The following is a 20,777-nucleotide window of genomic DNA, read 5'->3' as shown; positions in this document are numbered from 1 at the left end:
TACCCGCCAGCAAGGAGCCCGGCACACCCTGCCTCTCGCGGTGAGACTGCTGTAACCTATCCATACTGCTGCGCTGGACGGAGCCTGGGAGTCCCTCCAGCATTTATAGTTTTTGGCCAATTCTCTCTAGCAGAATATTCCATGGGGCACCTGAAACTTCAGCTTTCTCCTTAGGAAAGAACAGGACAGGCTACTGGCAGGGCTTTGTCCCCAGCTGTTATTCTGACTTCACAGGCTGCCTCCTGGAAAACTCTGTGTTTTCAAGGTGCATGAGGGCTGGCAGTCAAGTTTCACTTTAAAACATTGGAATTGTACTGCTGGCCTTCCCATGAAAGAAAAATAAATAAATAAAATTAAAAAAATATAAAATTGGAATTACTTATAGTTCAAAGAAGCATAAAATAAAGCTAGAAGGGACCTTAGGATTTTCTAGGCCAAGTCCTCATTTCATAGAAGAGCAAACTGAAGCCCAGAGAGGTTAAGTGACTTGACTTAAGTCACAGCTAATACTACTGCAGATTGAACCAGAATTTAGCTTCCCGACACCCACACTAACCTTCTTGTTTTATTTTATGGTATTAAGCTGTTATTCTTTCTTTCTTTTTTTTTTTTTGAGACAGAGTCTCGCTTTGTTGCCTAGGCTAGAGTGAGTGCCATGGCATCAGCCTAGCTCACAGCAACCTCAATCTCCTGGGCTCAAGCGATCCTTATGCCTCAGCCTCCCGAGTAGCTGGGACTACAGGCATGTACCACCATGCCCGGCTAATTTTTTCTATATATATTAGTTGGCCAATTAATTTCTTTCTATTTATAGTAGAGATGGACTCTCGCTCTTGCTCAGGCTGGTTTTGAACTCCTGATCTCCAGCAATCCGCCCACCTTGGCCTCCCAGAGTGCTAGGATTACAGGCACTAGTGCTAGGATTACAGGCACGGTAAGCCACCGTGCCCGGCCTGTTATTCTTTCTTGTTAAAAAAATATTTTATTGTGGTAACAACACTTAACATGAGCTCTAGCCTCTTATATTTTCAAGTGTATAATGTGTTATTGTTTACTGCTATTGCTTCTTATTGTCTCACATACATATTGTGGAGGAAATAAAAGTCCCTGATAAATTCCATAAAGGCCAGCAGGTGAAGGAGAAAGAAACAGACTGGGGCCAGGCACGGTGGCTCATGCCTATAATCCCAGCATTTCCAGAGGCTGAGGTGGGAGGATTGCTTGAGGCCAGGAGTTAACTAATCTGGGCAATATAACAAGACCTCGTCTTTGCCTGACTTGTCCATTGATGTATCTCCAGCACCAAGAAAAATAACTAGCACCAGGGATGCAGAACAAATGTTTGTTAAGTGAATGAACGAATCCCAGGTCCCACGAATCTGGGATGGATAGATGGCAGGAAACAGGTCAAATTTGTCTTCTAAAATGCAGGGACTATCACCTTTTACTACTTGGGAAAATTGTGAAACCCAACCTCAGAAAGCAGATCTGGGCAGAGACCAAGGTGGCCTCAAAGAAGCCATGTCCGGCCTGTTAGGAAGTCCAGGAGTCACCTGACCCACGGGGGTAAATCTTCTCCTCTTGGGCACACGAAGGCTCCATCACTTCCTTCAGGGTCAGGAGAAGCTACTAATACCGGGCAGGGGATTTCCTCAGAGAGAGCAGAGAATGGAGACAGCAACCTCACAGTTGTGTCTAGTGCTTTTGTACATTATCTGATTTCATTTTCCCAATGAGCTAGCTACAGATTCTATGATGTCCATTCTGCAGAGGAGGAAACCGAGGCTCTGAGGAGTTGAGGGACTTGCTTGAGACATATAGCTAAGGAGTGGTGGAGCTCAGACTATGACACAGGTCAGACTGACAGGCGAGCCCATTCCAGGTGTGCCTCGGCTTTCCTGAGAGCCCTCCCAGTGGGAGCTGTCTATCTGTGAGGCCCTCCTAGCTGCTCAGGTCCTAGCTCCACAGCCCTTCCCTCTGCCTCCCACCAAAGCCCCACCTGGATGTGGTGACGAGACAAGCGGAAAATCTCCTGCGCCAACAGCAAGGTCTTTGAGTCCATCACCAGGTAGAGCAGGTGCAGGAGGGCGAGGAAGCCTGCCCCTCTGAGGTCTGTGCCTGGATTTGCTCCTGTAACAGAAACCATGAGGAGAGGGGCTGTGACGCTGAGCAATGTTCAGGGAACTCCCTGTTCCCTTGAGCTTCAAGGGCTCTGTGTGGGAAAGTGCCCTGACACTGGCCTCTTCCCAGAGCTGGAGGAGCATGAGAAGGGCAGGTCCACTTCCTGCCACACTCCTAGTACTGGCTGTAACATTTGGAGCAGGGGCCACAGGACCAAACAAGTCGGGAATCTAGGGTCCTGGGGGCAGTCTTCTCGTTGTGTGACCCTCCATAGTCATTTCTTCACAAATCAGCAGAGTGATCCTTTACCAAAAAACGGCTGCACTTGTGGATCTGGGACAAGATGAAGTGATGCACTTCTCTCTACTCCTCCCACTAAGCACAGCTAAAAGCCCTGGGCAGGAATATATAAAGCACACGTAAGTCTGAGAGGTGAAGAAGATGACAGATGGCTAGGGATTTGAGAGCTGAGAAATGACACTGTGGTGAGTTCCTTGGATTTCTTTTTGACTCATATCCCCTAACTAGGTGCCAGAGAAAGCAGCAATCCAGGAACACCAATGGGGAGACCAAAAAGCCCCAAGAAAAGCTCCTCTCTCTAGCCACAGGGCCAGGAAAGGGGCAGCCAAGCGAGACAGAAAGCTTTAGCCAACATCTGCCCTACTCCAGCCAAACACCAGACAAAAATTCGGCCCCAGTCTCACTCTTCCCCAGCAAATGCTGCTGGGGAGCCCAGACTTCCACCCTTGCCTGACTGTACCAAGGTGTCCCTTAGCTCTACCAGGGGAGTGTCTGAGAGGGCCAAGAAGAGAGCTGGGACTTTGTCATTCCCAGTAGTAAGGAGCACCCTCCCCCCCTCTGCAATGTCAGTGGAGGCCACGTGGGAAGAAATGAAACATCCCTGCCCCCCATCCAGTGGTATCAGTGCAGCCCAAGTGGGACACCTGGACCTCCATCCCCACCCCTCCTACTGACACAGCATCAGGGGAAACCTGCTAAAGCAGAAGATGCAAATAAGATCCAGAGTCTCACAACATACCACCCAAATGTCCAGGATATGATCACATATCACCTGTTACACCAACAACTAGGAAAATCTCAGTGGGAATGAGAAAAGACAATCCATGGACACCAACACTGAGATGACAGAGATGTTGGAATTATCTGACAAGGATTTTAAAGCAGCTGTGGTTGGCAGAATAATGGCCCCCATCCCCCAAAGATATCCATGTCCAAATCCCCAGGACTAATGAGTATGTCACACTGTAGGCAAAGGGGATTAGGATCACAGGTGGAAGTAAGGTTGCTGAGCAGCAGGAAGGAAGATGATCCTGGATTGTCTGGGTGGGCCCAGTGTACTCAGAAGAGTCCTTAAAAGTGGAAGAGGGAGATCAAGCTTTTCACTGGCGGGTAAAAAAAAAAAAAAAAAAAAAAAAAAAAAAGTGGAAGAGGGAGAGAAGCATGGAGCCAGAGAAAGAGAAGTGAGGACAGAATTAGGGTGAAACAGCTGCTGTTTATGACGCTGAAGACAGAGAAATGAAGGTGGCCTCTAGAAGCTGCAAAAAGAAGGAAATGGATTCTTTCCTCGAGGCTCCAAAAAGGAATGGAGCACTGCGGACACCTTGATCTCACCCCGGTAAGACCTGTGTCACTTATGAACTAGGAAACTGTAAGATAAGAAGTAAATTTGTGTTGCTTTAAATCACTAAGTTTGTGATAATTTGTTATAGCAATGACAGAAAACTACTATAGCAGCTGTCATAAAATGTCTTTGAATAGCCATTATGAACAAATGCACTTTGAAAAAAATGAAAAGATAGAAAGTCTCAGTATAGAAATAGCAGCTACAAAGAAGAACCACATGGAAACTTTAGAATAGAAAAATGCAATAACTAAAACTAAAAACTCACTGGATGGGCTCAGAAGGAAAATGGAGACAACAGAGGAAAGATTAGTGAACTTGAAGATGGAACAATAGAAATTACTCAATCTGAACAACAGAAGGAGAGAAAACAAAAACAAAAATGAACACAGCCTTAGAGATCTATGAGGTTGTAATAAAGATTTTAAAAATGAAGAAAGATCTAGCATTCCTGTTATCAGAGTGCCACAAGAGAGGAGAAAGTGAGGGGCTGAGGAGAGTATTCAAAGTAATCATGGCTGAAAATGTACCAAATTTGGCAAAAGACAGAAATCTACAAATTCAAGAAGCTGAGCTAACCTCAATCAGGATAAGCCCAAAGAAATCCATGCAATGGGCTGGATGCAATGGCTCATGCCTGTAATCCCAGCACTTTGGGAGGCTGAGGTGGGAGGATCCCTTGAGCCCAGGAGTTTGAGACCAGCCTAGGCAACACAGTGAGACCCTGTCTCTACAAAAAATGAGAAAAAAATTAGCCAGGTGTAGTAGCACCTATAGGTTCTATAGGCCCAGCTATTGAGGAGGCTGAAGCAGGAGGATCACTCGAGCCCAGGAGTTTGAGGCTACAGTGAGCTATGATCGCACTACTGCACTCCAATGGAGTCACCCACTCCATTGGGTGACAGAGCGAGATCCCATCTTTAAAAAAAAAAAAAGAAAAAAAAAGAAATCTATATAATCCACACAATAACACATCACAATCAAACTCCCAGAAACTAGAAAAGATCTTGAAAGCAGAAAAACAACTCCTTACCTATAAGTGAGGCAGAATTGAAATAACAGCAGATTTCTCATAACAGCAGAAGCCACCCAGACCAGAAGGAAGTAGCACATTTTCAAGTGCTGAAAGAAAATAACTAAGAACTGTCAGTCTGGAATTCTGTATCTAGAGAATTCAGGAGTGAAAGGGAAATCAAGACACTTTCAGATGAAGGAAAACTAAGAGAATTTATGGCCAGGAGACCTACTCTGAGAGAATGGCTAAGGAAGTTCTTGAAATGGAAAGAAATGATAAAAGAGAGAAACTTGGAATCTCAGGAAGGAGGAAAGCACAATGGAAAGAGTAAATATATGAGTAAATACAACAGACCTTCCTTCTGCTCCAGAATCTTTAAAATTATGTTTGAGGGTTTAAACAAAAATCATAACATTGTTTGGTATCATTCTCAATATATAGAAAGGATACCTTTAAGACAATTACATTATAGATGAGGGACATACAGGGAATCAAACCCATTCCCAATAACAACAGACTAACAATTAACTATGAGTATGTAAAGTCTTCTTTTATTTGTTTTTTAAAAATTTTTTTTGTGGAGATGAGGTCTCACTATCTTGCTCAGGCTGGTCTTAAACTCCTGGCTTCAAGTGATCCCCCTGGCTTGGCCTTCTAGAGTGCTAGGATTCTAGGTATAGGGCACTGCACCTGGCCAAGGTTTCCTTTTTTTTTTTTGACAGAGTCTCGCTTTGTTGCCTAGGCTAGAGTGAGTGCCGTGGCGTCAGCCTAGCTCACAGCAACCTCAAACTCCTGGGCTCAAGCGATCCTCCTGCCTCAGCCTCCCAAGTAGCTGGGACTACAGGTATGTGCCACCATGCTCGGCTAATTTTCTCTCTATATGTTGGTTGGCCAATTAATTTCTTTCTAATTATAGTAGAGATGGGGTCTCGCTCTTGCTCAGGCTGGTTTCAAACTCCTAACCTCGAGCAATCCACCCACCTGGCCTCCTAGAAGTGCTAGGATTACAGGCGTGAGCCACCATGCATGGCCAAGGTTTCCTTTTAAAATTAAGATGTTTTCGTATTCTAATCCTAGCACTCTGGGAGGCAGAGGCTGGAGGATAGCTTGAGCTTAGGGGTTTGAGACCGGCCTGAGCAAGAGTGAGACCCCATCTCTACTAAAAATACAAAAAATTAGCCAGGTATAGTGTTGCACACCTATAAAATTAAGATGTTTTCCTATTCTAATCTTAGCACTCTGAAAGGCAGAGGCTGGAGGATAGCTTGAGCTTGGGGGTTCAAGACCAGCCTGAGAAAGAGCGAGACTCCGTCACTACTAAAAAAATAGAAAGAAATTAGCTGGACAACTAAAAATATATAGAAAAAATTAGCCGGGCATGGTGGCGCATGCCTATAGTCCCAGCTACTCAGGAGGCTGAGGCAGGAGGACCACTTGAGCCCAGGAGTTTGAGGTTGCAGTCAGTGAGCTATGATGACACCACTGCACTCTAGCCAGGGTGACAGAGTAAAACTCTGTCTCTAAAAACAAAACAAAAAACCAAAATTAGGTCATTAAATATGAAATTTCCAATTTCGAATCAAATGTGTAGTTTATTATATCTCAAACAAGAGCTGTACCATTAATCAAAGTATGTTCCTAAACTATCAATACAGTTTTTCCATCTTAATAGTAGCTTGCTTATGCCAGCAGCAAAAAAGCCTGGAGAGTGAGTGGCTATGAAATCACAAAAGACGTTTTCCACAGCTTGTTAAGAGGTGAATAGTTTTCCTTGAAATAAGTGGTCTGTAGCCTGGAAGAAGTGGTAGTCCATTGGTGCAAGGTCTGGTGAATACGGTGGATAACAGAGAGCTTCCAAGGCTAGCTTCTGTAGTTTGAGCAGTGTTGTTTGTATGACATGTGGTCTTGTAAGAGGACTGGCCTGTCCCTGTTAACCAATCTTGGCTGCTTAATTGCAAGCATCCACATCATTTCATCCAATTGGTTGTGGTAGACATCCGCTGTAATTGATTGACCAGGTTTCTTGAAGCTGTAGTGGATAATACCAGCACCGGACCACCAAACAGACACCATGATCTTTTTCTGATGAATATTCAGTTTTGGACTATGTTTCAGCACTTCATTTTTTTTCCAACCATAGTGCCAAACACTTGTGATTGTCAAAATGCGTCCATTTTTCATCACATGTAACAATAGGGTGTATAAATGGTTTGCCTTTATGTTGTGACAGCAAAAAAGGGCAAGCTTGGAGATGATTTCTCTTCTGGTGCTCGTTTAATTCATGCAGTACCCATCTATCCAGCTTCTTTACCCTACCCATTTGTTTCAAATGGTCCAATATTGATGGAATAGTAACATTAAACCTTGCTGCTAATTCTTGTGTAGGTTGAGACGGATTGGCTTCCACTGCAGCTTTCAGCTCATCATTATCCACCTTGGTCTCAGGTCACCCACATGGCTCATTTTCAAGATTAAAAATCAGCAGAATGGAACTTCTTAAACCATTGATGTACTGTGTGTTCATTAGCCACATCCTTCCCAAACACTTTGTTGATATTTTGAGCTGTCTGTGCTGCACTGGTTCCATGATGGAACTCATATTCAAAAATAACAAGAATTTTTGACTTATCCATAGTTGCACAAAAATTGCTCTAAAAAAATTTGAAAGATAATCACAAGCCAAAATGTGCATTTGAAAGAATGAGGATGTACCTTCATAATAAAAAAACAAAACAAGAAGTGTCAAAGTGAAATGTCAGAGATATCAACTGTCAAACTTAGTACTTAAGTAAATCAGACATTTCATATTTATAACCTAATATTTTCCTATTCTGTACAAATGTACTTGATATTATTTTGAAAAAAGTGCAATCTAAAAACAGGTGAAACCTATTTGTTTCATTCAAAACATAAAATAATATATAATGAAACTTTCATCAGTATTTTTTTAAAAAAGGAAAAAACCCAAAGAAACCAGATCACTAAGTCATATCACTCCACTGCTTTCCATTTCACTTAGGCTAAATGTCTTAAAATGGTTTGCAGGGCCACGAACTGATCTTTTCTCCTGTCACTCTCATCTCCACCCCAGTCACAGTCTTTGCCGTTTTTCAAACTCAGCAAGCACGTTTCATGCCAGTGTCTGTGCATGTGCTGCACTGTGCTCCCAAAGAGCTTACCCCAGATATCCCACCTCACAGCACTGGCATGGCTGGAAGGGGACGACCTGGCCTCTCACTCAAGTCCTGGAATCAGGGGCAAGAAAGAGAAGATGAGCCACTCTTCCCTCTTACCCTGAAAGCCCAGGTCCTCCCAGTGGTCTCCGTGGAGGGCGCAGTCAAACTTGGAGCCGGTCAGCTTCTTGTAGATGGTCTGGAGGACTCGGCCATGCACTGGGTCTTGGCTATCCAGGCCACCTGCTCCAAAACACATCCATACTCTCTGCCAGATTGCCTCTCAGGGGAGGACTGGGTGCTTCTCGAAGAATGTTAGATCTGGACTGTGCTCAGGACACCCCATTCTCAGCTCCCACTCTTGCCTCCCACCTGCCCCCTACAACATGGAAAATGTGAGACCCCTGGCTTAGTCACAGCAACAGGGTGGGCAAACAGTGCTCTCTGCCTGACCACATACGCAGCACATGCCCTGTGGCAGCCCCCGTGCACTCACACTGAGCAATGGTCAGCACGAAGTCCCTTTCTTCCTGAAGGCCCTGGTGGAGCTTTGGAGGCCCGAAGAGGTAGTGCCGGAGAGCAGCAAGCCCGGTCCTTCGAATAGTTGGCTGGATTCTTTTCTGGGGAGGAAGTTGCAGGCAATGGGCAGATGGCTGGGTTCACTGGCCTTAATGAACTTACCATCAGGCTCAGACCAGGGGCAGTTTGTGCAGACAGAGCCCTTCCTCCAGAGGTAGTTCCTCCAGCCAACTGCTGGTCTTTGGGCAAGAAAATGGGGCAGTAGCTGTGAAGCACCTGTTGAGTCTCTGGAGACAGGCTCTTCCAGCTCCCAGGTTCTTTGCAAGGCCGAAGAGAGGTGTTGCAAAGACCTCTTGCAAGAGAGATTTTGCAAAGGTCTCTTTGGCATAGGCATTGCCAGCCACTCTCCTGCATTTAGACTTTCGGGCTTTTCCAGAACTAGCTATTCCACTGACTCCCACAGAGGCTACAGATGCCCAGCTAGAGGAACTCCCCGCCACAGTCAGATAAATGCCAGGCCTGCTTCCCAGAGGGCTGTTCTACCCCACTGTATGTCTGTCTCTGTTTCTGCCTCTCTGTGTGTAAAGGATATAAATGACACATCTCTCAACTTCCAGGATTAGAGAGCCAGTGGGGACTCACTGGAGTTAGTTGCCTCTGAGGGGTAGCTGGAGTCTTCTGGCCACAACTAGCTCTTCCTAAACTAGGTCATGGTGGCTTCTCATGGCTCAGGGCCACTGTTGCAGGCCTTAGAATGTTCTCATTTTGATAGCTTCAGGCTCACCGGGTCCTATATACCAACCTGATTTCTTTTCAGTGTCTCTCTCAAGCCAGGTTTTAGTTGAAGACCTGAAATCATATTCCTCTAAACTCCCTACTGGTTACTCAAGGTGTCCCAGAAAGCCCCCAGCTTTTATTCCCCCCAATAGTCCTTCTTTTTCCAACCCCTCATCTTTCTTAAATTCCCAAATACCTTCTGGCTCCTTGAGGGAAGGGAAGCTTTTCTTCCACTTTCTGCCAATTACTCAGCTCCCTGGACAGGTTGCCTTGTCTCCCCACAGAACTACCTAGGACTTGATGCCAGATCTCCCAGCCCTAATGAGGAGGAATTAGAGGACCAGCTATAGAAGCCCCTGAATGACAGGGCCACAAGAGCTTTATGGGCACTGTCCCACAGAGCCTACCAGGGCCCTGCATAAAGCATGGGTCCTAGGCCACCCATGAGCCCGGCCCTAAGACCTTAGGTAAGATAAGGCCCTCAACTGAAAACTTCCATCTTGCTTGCCCAGTCCTGGTAGAATGGAAACCTGGCTCCTGGGAAAAAGGTGCTTTGTGTGAGGCCCCAAATCTCCCTACCGCCATACCTTGAAGGAGGAGAGGTCCACAGTCTGGAAGTGCTGCAGGGCCTCGCTGAAGGAGATTAGCTGCCCAGCCTGTGCAGAGCTGGCCCGGCTCCCTGTGGCAAAAGGGAAGACACTCCAGGATTTGTAATGGTAGTCATTCTGTCAGCAAACATTTACTGAGGGCCTCCTGGTTGTTACCACCAAGCCAAGCGCTGGTTTCCAGCTGAACATCAGACACCTATAGCTACAACCATTCCTCTTTCAGGGGGCTGGCACTGACTGCTGGGCTGCCTGTCTTTTTGGACTAGGCTATCCGCTCTTGCTAGGCGGACCTGTGCAGTGAGTATGGGACACATCTGCCCTGCAAGGGGCTCCCTAAATTCTACCCATCTGTGAGGGGGTGGGTCACCGCTTAGAGTAGGTACTCATGTAGGAGCACACCACCAGTTTGTTGAGAGGCCCTTCCTAATTTCCACTTTGTCCCTTATCACACCCTGTATAGGCCCCCGCCCCCATGCCAGAGTGAGCTCTGTTACAGCCCTTAGAAAATTAACTTATCAGTTAGCAAAAGGGGCGGGGGCTGCTACCATTCACTGTAACATCTCTCCAGGAGCTCAAGTGGGGCTTAGCGGAGACACAGGTCCTAGTTCTACCCTCCAGTAGCTCCATCTAAAACTCTCTGAAACATGAGACAATTTTTACCCAGTGTCGGGACCTTCTAGCTGATGGCTTCACCCCATCCCCAGGGACTTCCTAATACAGTGAACAACCTGAGCACCCTTGTGCAAGTGCCCTGGCAACCTGCCTTCCTCCTGCTTGACCTTGTCACCCTGCAGAAGCTGACCTTGACCAGGGTACCCCCAGTCTCCTCTCAGGGCCGGCTGGAAGATGGGCAGGGATGGCAGCCCTTTCCACCTCCGCATTCATTCCCAATTCCTCCAGAGGTGGCGTGTCATCATCTTTGGGTTTGGGAAAGAGATTTTATTCTACATCACATAGCTAAAATGAGAGCTCTCCGGAATTCTGACTCCTGATCCCATAGTCACAGACACATCAGCCACACGTGTGGATCACGCCTTTGTTGGCAGCGGGGCTGTGTGGAGATAGTGCCGCTCCTGCAGTTACCTGTCTCTGGCTGGATGGTCTCCACAGCTTCCCATTCTTCTTGGGCTCTGAGTACCTCTGTACTCACTACTGCAATAATAAGAAACAGAGACCCTCTGAGATCCAGCTATGTCTTGACCTCTATCATAGACCCCAGCCTTGTCTGCCTGCCTGGGGTCTTGTTGCCCTCTGATCTCCTCTTCACACAACTGCCAGAATGAGCCTTTTTTTTTTTTTTGAGACAGAGTCTCACTCTGTTGCCCTGGGCTAGAGTGCCGTGGGGTCAACCTCGCTCACAGCAACCTCAAACTCCTGGGCTCAAGTGATCCTTCTGCCTTAGCCTCCCGAGTAGCTAAGACTATAGGCATGTGCCACCATGCCCGGCTAATTTTTTCTATTTTTGGTAGAGACAGAGCCTCAGTCTTGCTCAGGCTGGTCTTGAACTCCTGAGCTCAAATGATCTGCCTGCCTCGGCCTCCTAGAGTGCTATATTACAGGCGTGAGCCACTGTGCCTGGCCCAGAATGAGCTTTTGAAAAGCAGATCTAATGTCACCTGCCTGCTCAAAACCCTTCAAGGATTCTCCACAGGCCCTCAAGATAAACCCATACTATACAGTACAGCATCAAAGCACCTTCACAACCTACTGATGGTCCCTGATTTACAATGGAACAGACTTAGGATTTTTTGACACTGCAATGAGTTTATTGGGACCTGGCCCCATTGTGGGTCCAGGAGCATCTAGACTTAGGATGGTTCCACTTATAATTGTTTGACTTTAGGATGAGTTTATCAGGGTATTAAATGCATTTTCAACTTAAGATTTTTTTTTTTTTTTCTGAGACAGAGTCTCACTTTGTTGCCCGGGCTAGAGTGAGTGCCGTGGCATCAGCCTAGCTCACAGCAACCTCAAACTCCTGGGTTCAAGCAATTCCTCAGCATCCCGAATAGCTGGGACTATAGGCATGCGCCACCATGCCCAGCTAATTTTTTCTATACATATTAGTTGGCCAATTAGTTTTCTTTCTATTTATAGTAGAGACGGGATCTCGCTCTTGCTCAGGCTGGTTTCGAACTCCTTACCTTAAGCAATCCACCTGCCTCAGCCTCCCAGAGTGCTAGGATTACAGGTGTGAGCCACCACACCCGGCCTTAAGATATTTTTGATTAATGGGTTTATCAGTATGTGGCCCCATCATAAGATGAAGAGCATCTATAGATTTAATTTTTTTGAGACAAAATCTCGCTCTGTTGCCCTGGGTTGAGTGCAGTGGCATCATCATTGCTCACTGCAACCTCAAATTCCTGGCCTCAAGCAATCCTCCTGCCTCAACCTCCTGAGTAGTTGGGACTACAGGCATGTATGCCCAGATAATTTTTATCTTTGTGTATTTTTGGTAAAAATGGGGTCATGCTCAGGCTGTTCTTGAACTCTTGACCTCAAGTGATCCTTCTGCTTCAGCCTCCCAGAGTGCTAGGATTGTAGGCATGAGCCACCAAGCCTAGCCTTAAACATCCTTCTTACCTCTCTGGCTTTGCCTCAGGGTCATCCAGAACTATCTGAAGTTCCTCAACATGCTCTGCCCCCCTGATACCCTCAGTACCTTTGCACAGACTGTTTTCCCTCTGCTGAAGACTCAGGACCCCAGGTACTGTCACTTTCAGTTCCAACCCCTGCTGGTGTAGCTCCTCCTCATCCCTCAGTTAGCTCTGACCTTACCCTCACCTGGATGCCTTTTTGGGCCTCATCAGTTTGGATTAGAAGCCACTCCTCTGTGTGACCCCAACACCCACTGCTTATCATAGCATGGTAACTATCTCTCCCACTACACTGTGAGCTACTCAAGGGCAGGCTTCTCCAGAGCTAGCACAGAGCCTGACATAGGATAGCTGCTCAGTGAATGTGTAATGAATGAATGAATGCATAATAAAAGTGGTGGTGGTGGGGAAGTGGGAGAAAAAAGCAGCAGCAAAATATGTTCTCTATAGCTACCACACAGCCTTTTTTTCCAAAGCACAGTTATCACTCTCTAGCCCGAACTACTACTAGCGTTTTCTGTCACTGGCTTTTCCAATTTTCTATAGAAAACATCAACAAACAAGGTGAAGGATGGAGAGACTTTAGTTCAATACCAAAAATTATGATCTCTCCAGCATCAGTGGGACAAGTAAGTTAGGACAGCTCCTCTCTCCTTCACAATCTTGGCTAAGGACATCACATGACAATAAACCGTTTGGAGAATATACCTGTAGATTAAATAAAATGCCACTGGAAAATGAGGAAAAGAAAGCGGCTGGGAAGCAGGAGAGGATAGTTGCCAAAAGCTCACTCAAGAGCCAAGCTGCATGTGAATGTTTCATTTTGCCACTTACTAGCTCTATTTCTTTGGGAAAGTTACTTAATCATCTGTAACCTCTCATGGGACTGTTGTGAGGATGAGTTAATTCTTCAACCTTTCAGGAGAGTATGTGGCCCAAAGGTAAACTGTTATTCTAGATGCAGCTATGGGCTTAGGTTCAGCAGGGCAATGGATGTGGTAGCAGGTGAGATGGGTCTAGGGTCCTAAATGTCTAGACCTCTAGGAAATTCCACCTTGCCAGCTCCAGTATTGGGAAGCAGACATTGAGCCTCTGGGCTTCCAAACTAGATGACTTCGATGGAATACTTGATGCTGGGCCAGGTGCAGTGGCTCACACTTGTCATCCCAGCATTCTGGAAGGCCAAGACCAGAAGATGGCTTGAGGCCAGGAGTTGAGGACCAGCGTGGGCAACATGGTGAGACCCTGCCTCAGTAAAACCATGAGCCAGGCTTGGTGGTGTGTATCTGTAGCTCTAACTACCCAGGAGGCTGAGGTGGGAGGATTCTTTGACCCCAGGAATTCGAGGAAAAAAACCCAGAATATCTGACCTTGGACAATCAAGAAAATAAAACTCGCTTTCGGCATGGGACCTTAGAAGATGAAATGAAAAGAGGGACAAAGGGAAGCTGAACAGGCTCTCCCCACCCTTCACCCTTTCACCCACATGCAGCTTTATTGATTCTTCACCCTTCACACACTCACCTATGAGCAACGTCATCAACCCCCACCCCACCTCAAACCCTCAGACTATGAGCAGACTGATCAAAGTCTGTCAGCCAGGAGGAGCACAAGCCACAGCTGCAGGGAGGTGGGAATTTCTGTCATAACAGGTTCACGAACAGAAAGAAGAAGGTTTCAACCAGCATTATCAAGTTGGTGCTAAAAACTAGAGACAAACGCCCAAACCTTAGAAGGGCTTCTTCTCCTTTCCTCTTGGAACCAGCCAGAAGCTTCCTACCTCTGAAGATGACCCTGATATAAAAACTATTTTCCAGGAAAAATAAGAAGAAAAAAGAAAAACAAACTATTTTCCTCTCACCAACTGGAGAACACTAAGGCAAAGGACAAATCTTCAGGAGAATTAACGTAGCTCATATTGTTCTGGTTCTTTGTCTTTTTTCCTTTTTTTTTTTTTTTTGAGACAGAGTCTCACTTTGTTGCCCAGGCTAGAGTGAGTGCCATGGCGTCAGCCTACCTCACAGCAACCTCAAACTCCTGGGCTCTAGCCATCCTCCTGCCTCAGCCTCCCGAGTAGCTGGAACTACAGGTGCGCCACCATGCCCGGCTAATTTTTTTTGTATATATTTTTAGTTGGCCAATTAATTTCTTTCTATTTATAGTAGAGACGGGGTCTTGCTCTTGCTCAGGCTGGTTTTGAACTCCTGACCTCGAGCAATCCACATGCCTCGGCCTCCCAAAGTGCTAGGATTATAGGCGTGAGCCACAGCGCCCGGCCTGTCTTTTTTCCTTTTTAAAATTGTCTCCTTTATTTTGGCTCTCTTCCACTTACACAGGAAACAGCTCCGCTGATTTAGTCAGCCTATTCATTTAAATGAGCTGAGAGCAACCTGAAAAGAATTATGCTTGTTTAATATGATTAAAAATATCTGGCACAAAAATGTCCATTGTATTCAAATACGAAATATTTTGGCATTTATGGGAAAAATTGTGAATGTATTAATGTTGTGTTTGTTGTCATACAGTAAAGATAAAATCCCATTAAAAGAAACTTCGTATAAGTCCAAGTAACGTTTCTATGTTAGAATATTCTCTCTCTTTTTTTTTTTCGAGACAGAGTCTCACTCTGTTGCACAGGCTAGAATGCTGTGGCATCAGCCTAGCTCACAGCAACCTCAAACTCCTGGGCTCAAGCAATCCTACTGCCTCAGCTTCCCAAGTAGCTGGGACTACAGGTATGTACCATCATGCCTGGCTAATTTTTTTATATATATACTTTGGATGTCCAGCTAATTTCTTTCTATTTTTTTAGTAGAGATGATGTCTCGCTCTTGCTCAGGCTGGTCTTCCTACAGAGCTCAAACAATCCGCCCACCTCGGCCTCCCAGAGTGCTAGGATTACAGGCATGAGCCACCACGCCCGGCCCCTCTGTTAGAATATTTTTAAAAGCTCCATATAGCTGAAAATTACAATTTTAGTGTGTAAGATTTAAACATAATAATACATACCAATGAGCACTCATTATGATTTATATTTTGTGTGTTCAGCACTACCTACATTATCTTGTTTAATCCTTACAAAATTCCTATCATATAATATAATATATTCTGATATAATCCCTGTTTTATAGATGAGGAAAATGAGGGGTAGAAAGGTTAAGTAACTTGCTCAACATCATGTAGCTGGTGGGTAAGAGAGCCAGGATTTAAACTAGAGATATCTGACTCCAGAACTGGTGCTTCTGAATTGGTAAGTGGACCTTACTCCCTAATCAACTGGCAAGTGGAATGAGCTTTAAATATACTATAGGGATGTGCTACATAGGGCAGATACATTTTCAAAGCCTTTTCACATATACTGTCTCATTTTTCATAACATCCCTTTGAGGATAAGAGAGATAATCAATATTAAATTAATATTAAATTCCCACTGTAGACACAGAGATTATATGACTTGCCCAGAGGCACACAGTAAACCACTAGCAGTCAGAGATCAGAACTCAGGTGTTTTGACTCCTAATCCAGTGTTGATTTTTTTTTTTTTTTTTTTTTGAGACAGAGTCTCACTTTGTTGCCCAGGCTAGAGTGAGTGCCATGGCGTCAGCCTACCTCACAGCAACCTCAAACTCCTAGGCTCAAGCGATCCTCCTGCCTCAGCCTCCCGAGTAGCTGGGACTACAGGCATGCGCCACCATGCCCGGCTAATTTTTCTATATATATTAGTTGGCCAATTAATTTCTTTCTATTTATAGTAGAGACGGGGTCTCGCTCTTGCTCAGGCTGGTTTTGAACTCCTGACCTCGAGCAATCCACCCGCCTCAGCCTCCCAGGGTGTTAGGATTATAGGCGTGAGCCACCGCGCGGGCTCCAGTGTTGATTTTAACTTTCCTTGAGAAGGAAATGCATCTACAAAATTCTAAAGGACAAGGAATGAGAGAAATTCAAAGGATGAAAAGTAGATCCATGGGAAGGTCTGACTTGGGTCCCTCCCAGACCCCAAGGCCCTGAAGGGACCTTCCCACCTGGCTCCCATCCATTAGCTTCTGTGGTCAGGGCCGGGAGAATTCTGTGGTTCTTCAACTCCGAGATCTGTAGGGGCAGCTGATCATTAGTGTGAGGACATAATCCACATCCCCCCATACACAGAAACACTTCCCACCCACTGTACTGAATGTCCTTGAAACTGGAGGCCAGAAGGACCTAATTTGCCCTGATGGGCTGATTAAAGTCAATCTGAAAGTGAGGTACCTGGAAAACTTCAAGTATGATGCAGAAGTTGGGTGATGTTGGGGACAAGTGTATGCCATCGTTAGGAATAACAAATAAACAAAAATTTGCACAACTCATTTGAGACTGTGATATGCCTTTGGTATTCCCATTGTATTTTATACTATGCTGCATTATAGCAATTATCTTATTAGATAAAGGTTGTTTTGCATGTTTGTGCCTCACACTTCCTCCTCCCAAAGTGAGCTCCTAAAGGCTATGGTCTATGCTATCCTTCTGTCCCCAGTGCCTAGCACAGTGCCTGGCACCACACAGTAACAAACAACAAAAGTGGGCATTAGCAGGAAGCACTCAGGTGTGTGTGATACATACAGGAATTCCTCTGAAAGCAGAAAGAGCACTGTTGTCCTTGTCATATGTTGCAGAGTGCCCAGCAGACATTCTTTCACCCTGTAAAACATACCAGGGTCAATCTCTCAGACATATATTAATATCCCTGAGATGAGAGTTTAAATATTGCAGCTTTTCACACAACCACAAAAAATGGATAAATTCTAGAGACGGTAACTAATATCAGGAATACTATATAAGAAAATTTCTGTTTAGTCTGGTCTTTAAAAAAACTGCAAAAAAGGCCGGGCGCAATGGCTCACGCCTGTAATCCTAGCACTTTGGGAGGCCGAGGCGGCGGATTGCTCGAGGTCAGGAGTTCAAAACCAGCCTGAGCAAGAGCGAGACCCCGTCTCTACTATAAATAGAAAGAAATTAATTGGACAACTAATACATATAGAAAAAATGAGCCGGGCATGGTGGCACATGCCTGTAGTCCCAGCTACTTGGGAGGCTGAGGCAGGAGGATCGCTTGAGCCCAGGAGTTTGAGGTTGCTGTGAGCTAGGCTGACGCCATGGCACTCACTCTAGCCTGGGCAACAAAGCGAGACTCTGTCTCAAAACAAACAAACAAACAAAAACTGCAAAAAGGCTCACACCTGTAATCCTAGCACTCTGGGAGGCCAACACACGCAGATCGCTTAAGGTCAGGAGCTCGAAACCACCCTGAGCAACAGCAAGACCCCGTCTCTACCAAAAATAGAAAAAATTAGCCAGGCATAGTGGCGCATGCTTGTAGTCTCAGCTATTCGGAAGGCTGAGGCAGGAGGATCTCCTGAGCCCAGGAGTTTGAGGTTGCTGTGAGCTGGGCTGACACCACGGCACTTTAGCCTGGGCAACAGAGTGAGACTCTGTCTCAAAAAAAAAAAAACAAACAAAAAAAAAACCCAAAACCTGCAAAAAGGTTAGTTAATGTTATCTCAGAAATCTTACACAGATCTCGTGGCTCTGTTAAAGGTCTCAGGGCTCTCTGAGTGAAGTTCAGTGAGGCAGTTTCCTATGGGCTCCTTGCCTGGCCAAACCTTTCCCCTACTAGAATTGAAAAAAAAAAAAACAACTTGACCAATTGTTTGGAACTCATTTCACAGATCCAGAGCTAATTTTCCAAATATGTTGTTAAAAAATCCTACATATCATTAAGAAAAACAAAACCCAGCTGGGTGTGGTGGCTCACACATGTAATCCTAGCACTCTGGGAGGCCAAGGCAGGAGGATCACTTGAGGTCAGGAGTTTGAGACCAGCCTGAGCAAGAGCAAGACCCTGTCTCTACTAAAAATAGAAAAAAATAGCCAGGCGTGGTGGCATGCACATGTAGTCCCAGCTAGTTGGGAGACTGAGGCAGGAGGATTGCTTGAGCCCAGGTGGCTGCAGCGAGCTATGATGACACCACTGTACTCTAGCTGGGGTGACAGAGCAAGACTGTGTCAAAAGAAAGAAAAACAAGAACAAAACCCAAACCAGTGGAAACATGAGCAAAGGATAGACAGTGTACATAAAAGGAAACACAAATTGGTCTTAAACATATGAATAAATGCTCAACCTCACTCAGGAGAGAAATGCCAAATAAAACTATTCTGAGATAATGTTTTGTTTGTCAGATTATCAAAGGTCAAAAAGTCTGGTAACACCCTTTGTTGGCCAGAGTGCCAAGTGCCACATAACACACTGGAGAGTAAACTGTTACTATCTCTATAGCTTGATAATACCTGAAAAAATCATACATATTTTATATATTTGGGACTTGCTGTTGCATTCTAGTAATGTATCTAACAAATATACCCACCCATGTGCAAAATGACATGTTTACATTTACAGTAAATTCATTGTAGCACTGTTTATAATAGTAAAAGGCTGGGAAAACCATAAATATCCACTAATGGGTTGATTAAACAAATTAAAGATATTCACTCACTGAGATACCATATAGCCATAAAGAAGAATAAGCAAGTGCTTGCTCGTGGGCAATATGGAACAATATTCATGATATATTAAGTGAAAAAGCAAAGGACAGAGTATATGCACTAATTTACCATTGTGTTTTTAAAAAATACATAAATAAATCCAAAACAAAATCCTATAAGCCACTTAGAAAACAAGCTATCAGGAAAGGCAATTAACCCTGAGATGAACAGAAGCTCCTTCTTATAGAACAAAGAGAACTGGTGATAGCAAATGCTTGTAGCCCTAGCTATTCAGGAGCTGAGCCAGAAGGATTGCTAGAGCCCGGGAGTTAGAGGTGGTAGTAAGCTGTGATTGTGTCATTTTTGCACTCTACTCAGGGTGAAAAAGAGAGATAAAGAGAGAGAGAGAGAGAGAGCTAGAGAACTATTATCAGGGTTTTTCCTAAATATTTGTAAAGCTCTACATTCTCTCTCTCTTTTTTTTTTTTTGAGACAGAGTCTCACTTTGTTGTCCAGGCTAGAGTGAGTGCCGTGGCGTCAGCCTAACTCACAGCAACCTCAAACTCCTGGGCTTAAGCGATCTTCCTGCCTCAGACTCCCAAGTAGCTGGAACTACAGGCACACGCCACCATGCTCAGCTAATTTTTTCTATATATATATTAGTTGGCCAATTAAGTTTCTTTCTATTTATAGTAGAGATGGGGTCTCGCTCTTGCTCAGGCTGGTTTCGAACTCCTGACCTCGAGCAATCCGCCCGCCTCGGCCTCCCAGAGTGCTAGGATTACAGGCGAGAGCCACCACGCCCGGCCTCTACATTCTCTTGATATATTCTCTCTGTCTTACTGTAATTAACGATCTATCCCAAACCAACAGCTTTCCCAAAGCAGCATACATGCTTACCTGTCCAACTCTTAATTCTTTCTCATTATGGAAAGAGCAAGATTTTTCACTCATGACTCAAAATCATTTGTTCATGTGAGCTTTGTCCTTAGGCCCAGAAAGGGGTTTAATAAAGTCTGAGATTAGAAGCTACCAGGAGAGCCAGAGATCCAATTGCTCTACCTGTGCCTTCCTTCTTGGCAGTCATTCAGACTAAGAGTAAGAAAACAGTCCCTTTGTGCCATCGCAAGGGTGTAGGAGGTTTCTGTGAGTACTGAAAGATGTCCCTGAGGTTTTCGCAGCCTCAGGTCTGCAAAACAAAAAAAGGAAGGGAGGGAAGAGAGAGAAAACTGGTTTCATCATTCAGTTATGGCTCTGTTAACAAATATTACTTTAAAAATCTTTAAGTAACTGTGGAGTTTTTTTTTGAATAAACAAGCTGCCTTAGCCAAATGCTTACCTCTTACTACTACTGCCAGTGCAAAGAAAGAAGGGGACCATGCAGAGGTGTGGGGGGCTAGGTTCTCAGTTTCCAAAAGGCAGCTGCTCCACTCTAAGTGATGCACTCTGTTTCTGATAATGAAGTTACTGAGGCCAGCTTATCAAAGGGGTGAGGCTAATAAGTGGCACCTTGGTGGGTGGTCTTAGCTGAAATACTCAGGCTTTGTTTAGGTCTTGGACACAGGTTGGGTCAGGAGGCTTATAATATCAGACCTAGTTCTGATATTTGGTAGAAACTCAAAATCCAACACAATGTTTTAACCTTCTTCAGTTATCATCAGTATTGTACATGTGGCAGCTGTCTAGCCAGTGTGGCCAACTCTAAGTCTTTCATTTTACCTTGCTTGCCTCAGGAAAAGGGCTGAGCAAGACTCTTATCTTAACATGAGGAAACTGGACATCATGGGTGCCTGTCACATCAAA

The 20,777-nt window shown here is 45.1% G+C and overlaps 2 protein-coding genes across 5 annotated transcripts in view; both read right to left on the bottom strand.

The window, feature by feature from the left end:
• The window catches only part of VAMP5 (vesicle associated membrane protein 5), a 190,229-nt gene that overhangs the window by 164,797 nt on the left and 4,655 nt on the right, over positions 1–20,777 (bottom strand). The window lies entirely within an intron of this gene.
• ELMOD3 (ELMO domain containing 3) overlaps positions 1–20,777 on the bottom strand; it is a 28,602-nt gene that overhangs the window by 6,335 nt on the left and 1,490 nt on the right. For 2 of the 3 annotated variants that reach the window (XM_076000929.1, XM_076000928.1), the window contains exons 3-10: positions 19,875–20,163; positions 17,055–17,132; positions 16,478–16,544; positions 10,939–11,007; positions 9,835–9,926; positions 8,448–8,571; positions 8,072–8,194; positions 2,000–2,130 (exon numbers count right to left, since the gene is read on the bottom strand). In XM_076000929.1, coding sequence (XP_075857044.1) covers positions 2,000–2,130; positions 8,072–8,194; positions 8,448–8,571; positions 9,835–9,926; positions 10,939–11,007; positions 16,478–16,544; positions 17,055–17,132; positions 19,875–19,928 — 738 coding nt within the window. In that variant the 5' untranslated portion in view covers positions 19,929–20,163. Of the gene's footprint in view, positions 1–1,999; positions 2,131–8,071; positions 8,195–8,447; positions 8,572–9,834; positions 9,927–10,938; positions 11,008–16,477; positions 16,545–17,054; positions 17,133–18,005; positions 18,105–19,874; positions 20,164–20,777 lie in introns of all 3 variants that reach the window. The other variant, XM_076000930.1, reaches the window with a different exon arrangement.

Source organism: Microcebus murinus, chromosome 3 (genome assembly GCF_040939455.1).
Source record: "Microcebus murinus isolate Inina chromosome 3, M.murinus_Inina_mat1.0, whole genome shotgun sequence".
NCBI classification, from domain to species: Eukaryota; Metazoa; Chordata; class Mammalia; order Primates; family Cheirogaleidae; genus Microcebus; species Microcebus murinus.
The sequence above is the reverse complement of the archived record's forward strand: the minus strand, read 5'-3'. Positions and strand labels throughout refer to the sequence as shown.